At 35.2% G+C, this 16819-nt stretch overlaps 2 protein-coding genes across 2 annotated transcripts; both read left to right on the plus strand.

Moving 5' to 3' along the window:
- Positions 1-4558: 4558 nt before the first annotated feature.
- On the plus strand, positions 4559-8670 carry gdf3 (growth differentiation factor 3). Its single transcript, XM_048192203.1, has 2 exons — positions 4559-4938; positions 7683-8670. Exons 1-2 carry the CDS (start codon positions 4659-4661, stop codon positions 8498-8500), a joined length of 1098 nt encoding a protein of 365 aa, XP_048048160.1. The 5' UTR covers positions 4559-4658; the 3' UTR covers positions 8501-8670.
- A 678-nt stretch (positions 8671-9348) lies between these two features.
- Positions 9349-12610, plus strand: bmp2a (bone morphogenetic protein 2a). The gene is made up of 2 exons (XM_048192204.1): positions 9349-10734; positions 11636-12610. Exons 1-2 carry the CDS (start codon positions 10404-10406, stop codon positions 12472-12474), a joined length of 1170 nt encoding a protein of 389 aa, XP_048048161.1. The 5' UTR covers positions 9349-10403; the 3' UTR covers positions 12475-12610.
- The last annotated feature ends 4209 nt before the right edge of the window (positions 12611-16819 follow it).

Here is a 16819-nt window from a genome sequence, read left to right on the forward strand (position 1 = left end):
TAACAACAACATTACACACTAACTAAAGTTTGAAACATGGGATCACGAAGAACGGGACCTTTAATAAATAGGCACTATCATAACAGATAGGATGGACTCAGGTAAAATACCATGAACTAAAAGCTCAGTAAAAACAAATAGCAAGCAAAGGACAGAGTTTTCTACTTGCAAATTTTAAATGTTCCACAGATATCTTAATTATCTTTTTGCATCATAGACTTCTCGTGGAGAGAATTATTATCAGTGTTGCCCACCACAAAGGAGTTACTTTAAACATAATTAAACAGCTCATAAAGTTTTTGCCACAACTGAGTAATTCCTTCTGACCCACTTACACCATCAATCAGATGTTTTACTGTTACTCATTCTTTTGATTTCTTTCCAGAAATCATTTGGTTTATTATTTTGCAGTTTTAAGTCAGACCTGTATTTTTATTCCTCTTAATGAAACACAGGGCAAATTTAAAATTTGCATTTCCAGTTTGTTATATTCAAATAAGGGACCATGTTTATGTCTGACTCAACCCAAGCTTTAAAGCCCTTTAAAGCCCTCATTCCAACCTGGCTTGGCTTTATACGTCTTGATCTTGTTCAGAGGCCTGCTTGAGGCAAGAAGAAACTCCACAATATTATCGTATATGAGGGAACACAACTCAGTAGCATGTTGTGGGTTCTTTAATATCACAGCATACAGCTGTGTCTTTTGGTAAATCAGTATTACTCAACAGTGTGTTAAAAACTTTAAGATCCTCCTCAGTCGAGTTAGACCAGTCTATTTTCCCTACACACATGTTATTTACAGACAAAAGAGTAGGTAAATTACCCAGATTTATAGATAAAGAAAAAGTCACATGATCAGTAGTGGCAAATTCATAATTAATCCTCATGGCCTATATATATATAATATATAATATAATATAATATATATACACTACCAGTCAAAAGTTTGGATGCATTACTATTTTTAATGTTTTTGAACAAAGTCTCTTATGCTCATTAAGGCTGCATTTATTTCATAATAAATATTGTGAAATATTATTACAATTTAAAATTATGGTTTTCTATTTTAATATACTTTAAAATGCAATTTATTTCTGTGATGCAAAGCTGAATTTTCAGCATCATTACTCCAGTCTTCAGTGTCACATGATCCTTCAGAAATCATTCTAATATGGTGATTTATTATCAATGTTGGAAACAGTTGTGCTGCTTAATATTATTTTATAACCTGTGATACTTTTTCAGGATTCTTTGATGAATAAAAAGTTAAAAAATATCAGCATTTATTTAAAATAGAAATCTCTTTTAACAATATAAATCTTTACTATCACTTTTTATCAATTTTACACATTTGACCCCAAACCTTTGAACGGTAGTGTATATTGTTACAAAAGATTTCTATTTTAAATACATGCTGATATTTTTTTTTTACTTTTTATTCATCAAATTATCCTGAAAAAGTATCACATATAAGTATAAAATAATATTAAGCAGCACAACTGTTTCCAACATTGATAATAAATCATCATATTAGAATGATTTCTGAAGGATCATGTGACACTGAAGGCTGGAGTAACGATGCTGAAAATTCAGCTTTGATCACAGAAATAAATTGCATTTTAAATATGTTCAAATAGAAAAGTTATTTTAAATTGTAATAATATTTCACAATATTATTATTATTGTTTTTTTTTTTTCTGTATTAATGAAATAAATGCAGCTTTAATGAGCATAAGAGACTTTGTTCGAAAACATTAAAAATAGTAATGATTCCATACTTTTGACTGGTAGTGTATGTATATATATGATGAGTATAACTCATAACAGTAAAACTCATATATATAACAGTATAACTCATACTTGACCTCTCGGGAGATGTGGGTGACAGTCATAATTTGAAGGGGAAGGTAAACAGTGAAAGATGAGCTTTCTGTGGCTTAATTCGCTCAAATTCCCCATTACACAGAATATATTTTCATATCAAGTGAAACATGAGGTTTGAAAAACATCATGACGGTGTTTTACATCAGTCTGAGGGATATTCTCCTCCGCTCCGTGGACCACAGCTTCTCTGTGTCCTGTGTGTGTGAAACTGAAGATCAGGAGGGAAACCTCAGAGCACAACGTGTGTTTGTGATGAATGAAGGGGTGAACACAATGTCATGTTATTCAAACGGCCGTATTTCATATCCTGACTAGACCACACACAATATTGTGTTTCCAGTGACAATGCTCGCACTGTAACCTCACACCGTACATCTAACTGTTTCTTCTGCATTAGCATTTTGCATGTCATGTATTTAGCATATATGTGTTTTTGTCTTTTGTCTTGTGAGATATATGCTGTTCTAAAGTATTGAAAACTATTTCAAAAGGTAAGCAGTAACTTTATATTAATATTTATTTATTTTTATTTATACTTGTATTTATATTTTATAATAAAATATAATATATTTATTTATATTTATTATTTATTTATATTTATTTATTTATATAATAATTGTCAGTTTACAAAATGCATTTCATTCCTATATATATATATATATATATATATATATATATATATATATATATATATATATATATATATATATATATATATATATATATATATATACCTAATCTTTTTATTATATATTTTTTGGAAATATTATTATTATTATTGTGATTATTATTCTTTTAATAATAATCATTTTGTTGGAAATAAATATTTCTAAAGCTTGACGTTTCATTCCCATATTTGTTTTATTTTGCAAATTTATGTTGTCATCTACATTTGACATATCAAATACATTTTAAATATATTTTATCAAATATGCATATTATAATATAAAATACAAATATAAATATAAATCAAATATATTTGTTATTTTTGTAAATATTATTATTAAGATAATTTTTTTTTGAAAATAACTATTTCCAAAGCTTGACATTTCATTCCCATATTTTATTTTATTTTATTTTATTTTATTTTATTTTATTTTATTTTATTTTATATAATGTCAAATATATTGTACATATATTCTTATGAAATATACATAATATAATAGAAAATATAAATATTTTATAATAAAATACATATTTTATTTTATGTTGTAAATATATTCTAATTATTATTGTGATTATTATTCTTAATAATAATAATAATAATAATAATAATTATTATTATTTTAATTATTATTGTTGTTTTATTTTATTATTATATTTTTTATATTATTATTATTTTATTATTATATTATTGTTTATATTATTATATTATATTATTGTTTTATTTTATTATTATTGTTTTATTATTATAATTATAAAATATTCTTAATAATAATAATTATTATTATTATTATTAATAATAATAATAATCATCATCATCATTCTAAAGCTTGACATTTCATTCCCATATTTATTTTTTGTAAATATATAATTATTATTATTATTGTCATTGTTATTCTTAATAATCATCATCGTCATAATCATCTATTTTTAATAATAAATATTTTTATTTTATCTCTGTTCACTGCTCGCTACTTCATTTTGTTTTGTTTTATTTTATTTTTGATTTATTTTTTGTTTGTTTGGTCTTAGTTTACAGCTCACTACTCCATTTCTGTTTTATTTTATATTATTTATTTATTTATTTATTGTTTTGTTTTATCACAGCTCACTTCTCCATGCGTCACATGGTAGAGTTCAGACGGACTGCCGCCCCAGAGTTCGTCCAGGATCCTGTTATCAGTGACGTCCTGATGGATCAGTGGATTGTGCCTCATCTTCACCGATGACTGTAGGAATGTGTCTGATGAAGAGCAGGAGTGATGCTGCACAGTGTTTCTGTCTGATGAGTGTGAAAATGATTTCTGTGGACAGATCATAAATCCAACATCACAAAACATTCAGAGGTCAAGAACAATCCTAAATGGAAAAGACAAATAGATCTCTTTAATATTTCCTCCAGAGTTTTAGACGTGAATTCCCAGAATTGAGCTGCAATCAAAAACAGAGATGTTGATCTAAACACAAAGATTTCTCATCAAATTCCTCAAGATAAAATGATCTGAGCTGCTCCACATTCGTCATATCTCTGTAATCTTACCGTATGACGACTGTTGACTCACTTCTGTCTTTTAGTCTGGGGATTTTAAGAGTTGATTATTAAATTACACATCAAATTACAAACCATGAATTAGATGAAACACAATTACTCAATAATCAGTGGTTAAAAAGTCACATTTATTTGTTTAGTCTTTTTTCACTTTTGTATATGGCTTGTGCTATTTGTGAAATGTGTTTTTTATATGTATACCATAAAAATGAGTAAAAAATTATGAGTAAAATATATATATTGGCCTATATATAAATGAAAGTAAATAATAAAAAATACATTTTGTATCTAAATAAAATATTTAAGAATTCGAAATAATCTATGAAACAATGTAGATCTTTGTGGCAGTATCTCAATCTGATCCCTTTTAAACATCAAAGGCCAATTGCAGCTAATTTGCATATCAATGCAATCACCCCCACACTCCATCAGTCATGTCGTTATCTCCACCAATCAGCTCACAGGTGTCAATCTTCACCCGTCTGGCCATCTGAATGTGATCAGTGGCTGTTTAAAAGGCTCCGTCCGGCCGTGAGCTCTGTTTGACTGTGCTGCTCAGTTAATGATGGTGTGTGTGACTCTCAATGTCTTGTTTTTAATGTTAAGTCTCTGTTCTCCTTCTTTTATAAACACAGAAGATGTTAATGTTCAAGAAAAGCTGTTTTTAAGCTCCATGGGTCTCTCAAGTCGACCCAAACCGTCCCATCAGGCTCCAGTGCCCTCTCTGCTGTGGAAGATGTTCAAGAAGAGCACCAAACAGACCTCGACGTCCCACAGCGACCCGTGCCTGGTGTCCGAGTACGGAGTCCGAGGAAACATCGTGAGGTTCATCCAGGATCAAGGTGAGGCCTTGAGTGTTTGGGTCAACCTTACTGTGCAGTATATTATATCCCCATGATCATATGTCTTATTTCCCCTTTCTCTAATCAAAGTGTTTCAAAAAAAGTTTTCTTGGGAATCATTGTGATCTGTTAGTTTTTTTTCCATCATGTTAGTCTTTTCTAACATCTTTAACTTCCTTTATGACACCATTCTTCAGGAAGTGACATCATTATGGTCATTAAGTATTAGCAGTGTCTTTTAAGTGTAATTTAAGTTAGTGTAATCAAAGACTTTAAGGTCTTTTACACTCTTTTATAGAAACAACACTACAGGCAAACACATTTTTTCATGCAAGGGTCAGTTTTTAGATATTGAGCTATTTGGCTTTTCAGATTAGTGGAAAGCAAAAATCTGAAATATACTTTAAAGTGTTTATTTTATTGCACTTTATCTGTTTGTCTGTGGATTTCAATTACAACACATACATTTAAAGGTGCTGAGTTTTTTCGACAGTACATACACCAAACTTTAGTTGATCTATTCTGAAGGTTTTTCCTGAGGGGTTTGTTCATATATCATTCATCTGATTTATATAAAACATTTTATTCCTAAAAACATGGTGTAAATTTACAGAGCAATAAAGAGATCCAGAAATCCCCTCTGTAAAAACCTTTGACTATAATATCACAACAAAAAAGCTGTTTTGAACCTGCCATTATCTGGTGTTCAGATTTCTGTTCTGGAAATGTATGCAAATTAGTGCATATTTAACCCTCTGGTGTTGTTTGGTCATTTTAGACAAATTTTGTTTGAAATTTAAAAAAAGGCTTCATCGGAATGGTTAGAAACTCTGTGACTTTTGCTGCAGTCGCTATGTGAACACAAACAAAATAATCATGGACTTGATTGGAAAAAGCTAAATGGTCGTAAAAAAAGTGTCACTTGTTTTGTTCTGCCTTAGGAAATGAAGAAGAGCTGCACGATTAATTGTAAAAAGATTGTGATCTTGATTAAAACGACCACATGATCTTAATTTATTAATGATAGCGATTTACCCGTGTCTGTTAAATATTTGACAAAATCACACCGGAACATTAAAATCTGTGTTCATTCTGCCACGCTGTTCTGTTACAATTATTCAAATTATCACAAAAGTACTGAGATAAAACTTTTAAAGTTAGGATATAAACACTGTGATGTCTACGATAGTGATTAAAATAGCACAAAACACCTTTTGAAACTAACTTGGTGCTTCAAATAGCAGCTGTATCAATTACATCTTACACCACTAGGTGGCGACAAGTGACTGTTAAAAACTGTATTCATCATTGAGTCATTTGTTCAAAAGATCTGTTCAAAACACTGATTCATCCAGTAATGAAACAAGTATTTCAGAATCGTGGGAGAATCGTGATCTCTATTTTAAACCAGTTTATCCAGAATCGTGCCGCTCTAGCAAATATATGAAAATACAGAGAATTTGTGTGTACAATCTACAAATCAGCTGCGATGCTGAAAAAAAAGTGCACAGCAATGAAGGGGTGAAACTCTTAACATATAAAGTGCAAAATAATAATATGGCTGTTACAATATGGCAAAATTGAGCCAGAAGACTCAAATAAGAGGTTGAAATCAGGTTAAGCATTCCTGTTCATTTTTGTTAGAATTTTGTTGAATTTTGATGTTACTGTATGTTACAAAAATGTCTTTTTCTGTGTTCAGGTTTGACTAGTAAAATAATGCAAAAACTGACACTTCAAATCAACATATCAATTTGTATTTTTTGTTTTTTAGTCTTTGAGAATGTCTAAATATAACCAAATCCACAACTTGATAAAAAAAAATAAGTATTTGTCTAAAAAATCGAGAGAATTTATTAGTTTTTTTTATATAGAGCTATAGAGGAATCTAGTGGTTACACCACGGCATTACAGATGTTTTTCTTTTTTTACTCCCACCAGATGGCGCTAATCTTCCTTCAAAAATTGGATTTTAAAGACATTGTCTCTATTTCAAAATGAAATACTGCTTTAATTCAAAAATAATAAAAAAAAAATAGAAAAAAATGTATTTTCAATGGGGAAAAATCAATCACAATTATTGCATAAATACTTGGTACCATGAAATTCTCTCAAAATACAAAATAAAAAAGAAAATATTATTAAAAAAATATATATTACATTGATTTTACATTTCAGGTGTTCTGTCACTTTTGACTGCGAACAACACAAGTGTGACCCTGAAATTAACAATACCAGAGGGTGAATCTGATAATGCCTCAGTTGCATATTTAAACAATTCAGAAAACTTACATACAAAAAAAACACCACTTAAAAAAAAGTTTGCAATTCTTAATGTAATAATCAATCAACTGGTAAAAAGTTCAATGGAATTGTATATAGAACTCTAGAGTTCTATACAAGGAGAAATGATTAAATGATTGCATAATGTTTTCATGTTTCACAGGTTATTTCAACTTTTTCTAGTGATAAAGTACATTTGAGGCATTTAATTCATCAAAATTTAATAAAATCAAAAGTAAATCCATAAAATGCTCCCATGATGGAACCCCTGAAAGGTTCTATATATCAAAAAACACCTGACAGAACCCTTTAAGGTTCCATTTAGAACCTTTTCTTTGAAGAGTGTGGTAATGTTGTCTTCAATCATAACACTTTTTTTAATGTTACCAAACTCAAAAGTTTCTCTAGAGCAGGAATGACCCTCATGCACATAACACAATGGTTGTTTTCCCCCCAAACAGGTAGTCTGATATCTGCTCCGGCCGTCCACTGCTTTAACTGTGTGCGAAAGCATCTGTTTTTCAACATGTCGGTGCTGGAGGATGTTGAGCAACTCTCCTTCGCGCAGCTGGAAATGAAGTTCAAACAGGACCTGGCTCACCTGGGACAGCACGTGTTCAGCGTGGACCTGTACAGGGTTTTAAGAACCACGCTGAAGGGAGTGACACACGAGTCCAGCCGTAAATTACTCCTGTCTCAGTCGCTCGGGCCTGGTGCGCACGCTTCAGTGCTGGTTAATCTGACCGACCTGGCTGAATCCTGGAGGAAACCAGGTAAGAACTACGGGATGCAACTTGAGATGCAGCTCACGCATTTGAGCAACACGCTTCAGGAGCACGCGTATGTGAAGAGCGCCCAAATCCCAGAGTTGCACACGTCTCTGGTGGTGGTGTCGTTGAACCCGCTTCAGTGCAGGTCCAGAAGAAAGAGAAGCGCGGCGTATTACTTACCCGTGACCCCCAGTAACGTGTGCAAACCCAGGAGGCTTTACATCGACTTCAAAGACGTGGGTTGGCAGGACTGGATCATTGCGCCTCAGGGATATTTAGCCAATTACTGCCATGGCGAGTGTCCTTTCCCTCTGAGCGAGAGCTTGAATGGAACCAATCACGCCATCCTGCAGACGCTGGTTCACTCGTTCGATCCGAAAGGGACGCCTCAGCCCTGCTGCGTTCCCATCAAACTGTCCCCCATCTCCATGCTCTATTACGACAATAACGATAATGTGGTGCTCAGACATTATGAAGACATGGTGGTGGATGAGTGTGGATGCAGATGAACTCGCATCTTTCTCAAACATTGATTAAAATGGTTAATGGTGCTTTAGAGTAAGTTTAACTGGTTTTTAGACATTGAGGACAGTGTGGGAGAATGTTTTACAGGCAGACTGAGCTGTTACATGTTCAAAATAAACTTTGTTTTATAATAAATTGCTTTTTCCCCCTCAAACATGGTTTAAATGGTGTTTAATATATTAGACCAGAGGCATGTTAATGTTTATTGGTTTATTAGACCTGGATTAGTATATGTTTGAAATATTCTTATGAGGACAAATTAAATTCCTAGTGTTAAATTAGAATTTTAGAATCCAAACTGAAATATTTTTGTAGTATCTGTTGTGTAAATAAGTGAATGCACAACCTATGTACTTATGCATTTTCATATATATATATATATATATATATATATATATATATATATATATATATATATATATATATATATATATATATATATATGCTAAGATGTTTAAAATATGAATGGATATCATAAACTGCATAGAATTTTGTGTGTATCATAAACCGTTTAGAACTGTATATATATAGACCAAACCATATAGAATTTAATATATATTTTAATGCATATCATAAACAACATAGAATTTATATATATATGTGTGTATATATATATGTGTATATATGTATGTGTATATGTGCATATATATATATATATATATATATATATATAATCTTTTTCAGATTTATTTTGGGGCAATGAATGTAAAATGTGACAACTAGCCCCGGTCTTACTTCCTACTTCACATAAAACGTCGTTGCTTCTGTTCTCCACAAGTAGGCGCACTGGCTCTGAATATGAGCGCTAGTTAGTGAGTGAACTTTTTTTTTTTTCTTTTTTTTTTTAAGTTACTACTTTTTGTATTTGAGTTCTAAATATATCGTTAGTGACATTAGGTGATAGAGCGATGACTGATTAAAATGCCCAAAAGAGATGTAATGCCATATGTTGCATTAAATTTAATAAGCAGTATAATGTATTAAATCTGGAACTTCCCATATTTTCCCCCCTCCTATTTAATTAGATGTCTGAGCTCTCCAAACGAGCATTTGACCACATGGACCCCTTGATGTCCAAAGGTGATGAATTCTGTCATGACATCAGAGAGTTAAACATAAAGACACACGAGGAGAGAGAGAGCGCGCGCGTGAGAGAGAGGCTGTTGCACACTTGCGCACTGCGCGTAAAGGACACACGTATCCAAACTCTCGCAGCGACTCGTTCCGCTCTTCGCAAAAGAAGAAACTTTTTGTTTTGTCAATGAAGTGGAGTTTCACATCTGTCACAGCAGCCACAGCTTGTCTTCTGCAGTGTCGATAGAATATGTGTAAAAAGAGGCGGGCGTTCCCGTTAAAGTCTTCCACTTTTTTCTGCAGATAAACAGCTTTTTGGCGATCTCAAAGATGGAACACAGTGAAACGGGGAATTATATGAAGACCCCAGCAGACTGCATTGATCATCTCACGTGCCATGAACAGAAGATCAGCTGCGCGTGTGGAGTTTAAACTGGACTTTATCTGAAGGACCTGCACTTGTTTGAGCTCGATTTAGGAACACTGCTGATGTGTGAAACCATCTTATTTAGACTACCGATCGCATTTCCCTAATTGTTAGGTTTATTACTCGGGAGTTTTACACTTTGTGTTATTTTACGAACAGCGCAAATCTAGTATTATGACAGGCTTCGACTCATGGACCTTCTCCTATCCAGATGGATCTAGCGCAGGTTTGCGTTCCTCCTTAAAGCGGCTCTTAAGGTGGCTTTGATGCACGAAGGATCCTCCAAACTCTCACAATGGCTCACTCAAACACGGAATATGGTCCCATCTCCTGGCCTGAGCCCATCTGATCTCGTTCGTCTCTGATCTGTCAGCTTTAGAGTGATCATGGTCTCGTCCGTTGGCGCTCTGATGGTTCTGATGGTCACTCAGGTGTTCTTTGGAGGTTCCCGCGGACTCGTACCTCAGATCGGCCGGTCCTCTCTGTCTCAGGATGTCTTACACGCGTTTGAACTTCGACTTCTGAGCATGTTTGGACTCAAACACAGACCCAGTCCCAGCAGGTCTGCGGTTGTTCCGCAATACATGATGGACTTGTACTCGATGCACTCGGTGAACGCGGAGCAGAACAACAGCAACAGACCCAAGGGTTCCTTAGGGAAAGGCTCGGAAAGATCTGCCAGCCGCGCGAATACTATCAGGAGCTTCCACCATGATGGTAAGCAAGTGTTTACTTCTCGAATTCTCCCTCTCCTCCTGCTCTAAATTCCTTCTTTCCATTCTTATCTGCTTTATCCTTCGTGTTTGACAGGAGTTGACATTATCTATAGACTGTTTATTGAGGAATTGCCAGTTTATTTGTATAAAGTCCCATGTTGAGAACATACATAAATTTATGTAATATATATGTATATGTGTGTATAATATACTGTATACATGCACATACTCAGATACAAATATATAGTATAATGCAATGTAAGTCGCTTTGGATAAAAGCATCTGCCAAATGCATAAAATGGAAATTGTAAAAATATATGAATTCAGGTTGATTGGGACACTTTTTCCAAGTCATCTTAATGGTAAAAGTGTCCCAATCACCCTGAATTGACTATATATATATATATATATATATATATATATATATATATATATATATATATATATATATATATATATATATATATATATTATTGTAGGGGTTACAGGTGCTCATCTAACTACCAACTTCATTTTTTATTTATTTGCATTTTACACTAAAAAAACTCATGCTTTGGTCAAATAATGACATTTTCAATTTTTAAATTAAACTTTTAAACCTAATGATTGGGTTTTTCCATGTTTGAAAGTTGCATGTGCTGTAAATGTTGAATGCATACTAATCATGACATGAACTAAACTAGAAATGTCGCTTGTGTAAGTTTACCACCTCTGCAGTAATCATGTTGTGTCAAGCGTGATAAGTTATCATTTCTTAAGTGTTTAAACCAGTGTGTCCAGTAAGAGGTCAGTAAAAGTCACATCCTGTCACTGAGTGTAAACAAGACGTGAGGAACTGGCATTGATTCAAACAGCCATTATTCATTCCAAACGTTTTTTTTTTTTTTTTTTTTCTTCCCCAGAATCCACGGAGGACCTGTCCAGCTCGAGTGGAAAGACGACTCAGCGGTTCCTCTTCAACCTGACCTCCATCCCAGGCGAGGAGTTTGTGACGTCAGCGGAGCTGCGGATTTTCCGAGAGCAGGTCGTGAGTTCTCCGAGCAACGGCAGCTCGGCGGGATTTCACCGCATTAACGTTCACGAGATCATCAGACCGTCCGGTTCCCTTCAGGAGCCCATCACGAGACTCCTGGACACCAGGCTGGTTCAGCACAGCTTGAGCAAGTGGGAGAGTTTCGACGTGAGCCCCGCCGTCACGAGGTGGACCGCAGACGGACGGCCCAACCACGGCTTCGTGGTGGAAATAGTTCACCCGGACCAGGACTCCAAAAGACACGTCCGCGTCAGTCGGTCCCTGCACGACAGGGAGGACACGTGGCCCCAGATGAGGCCGCTGTTGGTGACCTACAGCCACGACGGGAAGGGGAACGTGCTGCACTCTCGCGAGAAGCGGCAGGTGCGGCCGAACAAACAGCGGAAGAAGCACAAAGCCAACTGCAAGAGACATTCCCTCTACGTGGACTTCAGCGACGTGGGGTGGAACGACTGGATAGTCGCGCCGCCGGGCTACCATGCCTTTTACTGCCAGGGCGAGTGTCCGTTCCCGCTGGCGGACCACCTGAACTCCACCAACCACGCTATTGTACAGACACTGGTGAACTCGGTGAACAGCAACATTCCCCGGGCCTGCTGCGTTCCCACGGACCTGAGTCCCGTTTCTCTGCTCTATCTGGACGAATACGAGCGGGTGATCTTAAAAAACTACCAGGACATGGTCGTGGAGGGCTGCGGATGCCGCTGACTTTATTTTTCCCGATACTAAACTTTATTTATAATAAAGTAAAACACATATTTTGGAGAAGTATATAAAGATATATTTATGTTCACTATTGGGAAAATAAATATTTTAATCGGAGTTAAACTAACGTATTTTCTGATCTACGTTTCGCACATGAAGTATTCTGTATTTATTTCTACCGCACTCATTTTTTTTTTTTTTTTAGAGAATAGTTAATAGTTTTGGTAGCACTTTACAATAAGGTCTAACATTATGCATTAAACGATACACTATTTAATAATCTTTGTTAACATTAGATTTAATAAAAACACAGCTGTTCATTGTTAGTTCAGGTCCATTAAAGGGTTAGTTCACCCAAAAATGACATTTCAGTCATACTCACCCTCATGTCATTCTAAACCGGTAAGGTTTTCGTTCATCTTCAGAACACAAATTAAGATATTTTTGATGAAATACGGGAGTTTTTTTTATCCCCCATAGAAAGCAACGAAGTTACCACATCAGGAAAAGTAGTAAAAACATTGTTAAAATAGTCAACACGACTACAGTGGTTCAACCTTAATGTTATGAAGCGACGAGAATACTTTTTGTGAGCAAAAACAACGACTTTATTCAACAATTTCTTCTCTTCTCTGTCAGTCTCCGACGTTGTTTACATTGAATTACGTAATTTACTCGCCCTCATGTCATCCAAGATGTTCATGTCTGTCTTCAATCGAAGAGAAATTAAGGTTTTTGTGGAAAACATTCCAGGATTTTTCTCCATATAGTGGACTTCACTGGGGTTCAACGGGTTGAAGGTCCAAATGTCAGTTTCAGTGCAGCTTCAAAGAGCTCTACATGATCCCAGACGAGGAATAAGAGTCTTATCTAGAGAAACCATCGGCCATTTTCTGAAAAAAATAAAAATGTATATACTTTTTAACCACAAATGCTCGTCTTGCACTTCTCTGCGATATGCCACGCATTACGTAGTCACGTTGGAAAGATCACGCATGACCGTGTAAAGGCCGTTTGACTTAGTCTTTGCATGTTCTCTTTGTAAACACTGGATCGGTACTTCCGTCTACATTACTTGTGACCTTTCCAACATGATTACGTAATGCATGGAGCATCTCAGAGCAGTGCAAGATGAGCATTTGTGGTTAAAAAGTATATTATAATAATTTTTTTTAGAAAATGACAGATTTCTCTAGATAAGACTCTTATTCCTCGTCTGGGATCATGTAGAGCTCCTTGAAGCTGCACTGAAACTGACATTTGGACCTTCAACCCGTTGAACCCCAGTGAAGTCCACTATATGGGGAAAAATCCTGGAATGTTTTCCAAATAAACGTAATTATTTTTCGACTGAAGAAAGAAAGACATGAACATTTTGGATGACATGGGGGTGAATAAATGATCAGGAAATTTTCATTCTGAATTGAACTAATTCTTTAAGGTTGAACCACTGTAGTCATGTAGACTATTTTACTACTTTTCTGGCCCTTGAATTTGGTAATTACATTGCTTTATCTTGGGGATCAGAAACCTCTCGGATTTCATCAAAAATATCTTAATTTGTGTGAAGATGAACGAAGGTCTTACGGGTTTGGAACGACATGAGGTTGAGTAATTAATGACAGAAATTTCATTTTTTGGGTGAACTAACCCTTTAAATACAACTTTTGATGCATTAGTAAATGTTGAAATTAACATTTAAGATTAATAATTGTTGTTTTCATTGTTAGTTCATGTTAGCTAATGGATCCTATTGTAAAGTGTTACCATATATTTAATGCATAATCAAAGAAGAAAATAGCTAGATGTCATTAATGGTTACTATGTTTCTTTAAGCAATGCAAGAGCTACTCGCCTATAGGTGGAAATGCATTAAATGCAGTAAAAAGCACTTAAAGGGTTACCATTGGAACGGCATTGGCCGAAATGGACCAAATTCCATCGAAACAAAAAGCAATGGAATTTGCAGTGTGAAGCCAGTGTTTTAGAGATGTGTCTTTGTTAAGCAGCAGTAAATGTGAATGCACTTATTTCAAACCAATGTGACAGGTAGTTGACACTGAATGCTCAGGAAATTAGCCGGTGTGAGTTTAGCCCCACAGCATGAGCTCTCGAAATCCACCTATTGCCTGAAGACAATGACTATTGTGTTTCTTCTCACAGGTCCTTATGCTTTGGTTGCGTAAAGGTGTCTTCCTCCAGCTTTACACTGAAGTCAGCTTATTGAGTCTCGCTAATTAAGAGCCATTCACTACAAGCTGCTCTAAAGTCGAGAGCTAGGAAGTGTTTAATTAGAGGGAGGTTGTTTAAAACGTGAGGATTGCCATGTAATCAAGCTGCCCAAAATAAAGAGTGCGGAATGCAAAATGTATGCGCTGACAGAAACAAGTATAACGTGACGTTCTTTTAAGCTATAAGCTTCAAAATCTTTTATTTGAAGTCAAAGAACAAAATAGAGTTTGATCCATAAATACACTTTTATTTGTCAGTACATGCTGTAAGTTCCATATACAACATTTTACAGCCAAAATCAGATGTTTGCATTTCTGAAAATATGACTCTTATCTAGATTTTTATATGCACCAAAATTGAAGGATATTCCGAGTACGTGCTCTTTAGCAACATCTACTTATCCTGTGTGAATCATTCTCCACTTAGAAAATAGTCTTTTATTGGGTTGTCTTGAGGTTACACACACGTCAAAGGAATCACAACTCAACTTTCTTATGGATCATAAAGCAGGACTGTGGGAAGCACGGCTTTCCTCTCACAGGCAGGTTTTTCTGAAATGTAACGTGTTACGCACGGCTGGTAAAAATGCCTTGATGTCGAACTATTTGAAAATGGACAGTTTGAGTTCATTAAGGGGTCGGTAACAGTATGGTGCTGTGCTATAAGGCATATGGATGCTTCAAATGAACATGTATGGGTTACAGATGTTGGGGAAGACACACCCTGCCTATCAAGGAGAGCAATATGAGCTGCGCAGATAAAACCAATCGGGCTCCAAACGCGTGTTCGATTCTCATGGCAACACGCTGATGTTATGATGCCCTGGATTCCTGTGGCATTCCAGAGATAAGGTGGCCAACACGATCGTCTTTATGATTCATAATTGGTGTTGAGATTGCTTTAATGACCGAGATAAGAGCAGAGAATCGTCCTCTCTGATGGCAGGAACGATAATCATTACCTGCTTCACATGTGATTCACAGCCAAATGTGTGGGGAAATATTGCTTTGACGTGTGCCGTGCCACATTCCCACCTCCATCGGACTGGATAATGATAACGGCTTCTAAAGAAGCTTTCGTAATGGAGAATTTATTAAGAATAACTTTTGGCTAATAATCATGTCTGGCTTTCCTTAAATATAATGCATTATAATTGTATTTTAATGCATTGTAATGCACCTTATGATGCATTGAATGATCTCATCAATAATTGTAACCACGGAAATAATACATTGTACATATTTCAAAGTTCAAACAATGTAACCAAGTAATCTGAAAAAATTATAATGCATTTAACCTTTGGTTACAGTTATAAAAATATGATGCATTACAATGTAAATCAAGAATACACACTAAAAAATGCTGGGTTAAAAACAACCCAAATTGGGTTGAAAATGGACAAACCCAGCGACTGTGTTGTATTGACCTTTTAACTAAGCGATTGGGATGTTTTAACCCTTTAACCCAGTGATTGGGATGTTTTAACCCAACGATTGGGTTGTTTTAACCCAGTGATTGGGATGTTTTAACCCTTTAACCTAGCGATTGGGTTGTTTTAACCCAGCGATAGGGATGTTTTAACCCTTTAACCCAGTGATCAGGTTGTTTTAACCCAGCGATAGGGATGTTTTAACCCTTTAACCCAGTGATTGGGTTGTTTTAACCCAGCGATAGGGATGTTTTAACCCTTTAACCCAGTGATTGGGTTGTTTTAATCCTTTAACCAAGTGATTGGGATGTTTTAACCCTTTAACCCAGTGATTGGGTTGTTTTAATCCTTTAACCAAGTGATTGGGATGTTTTAACCCTTTAACCCAACGATTGGGTTGTTTTAACCTAGTGATTGGGATGTTTTAACCCTTTAACCTAGCAATTGGGTTGTTTTAACCCAGCGATAGGGATGTTGTAACCCTTTAACCCAGTGATTGGGTTGTTTTAATCCATTAACCAAGTGATTGGGATGGTTTTAATCCTTTAACCAAGTGATTGGGATGTTTTAACCCTTTAACCCAGAGATTGGGTTGTTTTAACCCTTTAACCCAGCGATAGGGATGTTTTAACCCAGTGATTGGGATGTTTTAACCCTTTAACCCAGCGATTGGGTTGTTTTAACCCA

Source organism: Megalobrama amblycephala, linkage group LG5, assembly GCF_018812025.1.
Source record: "Megalobrama amblycephala isolate DHTTF-2021 linkage group LG5, ASM1881202v1, whole genome shotgun sequence".
NCBI classification, from domain to species: Eukaryota; Metazoa; Chordata; class Actinopteri; order Cypriniformes; family Xenocyprididae; genus Megalobrama; species Megalobrama amblycephala.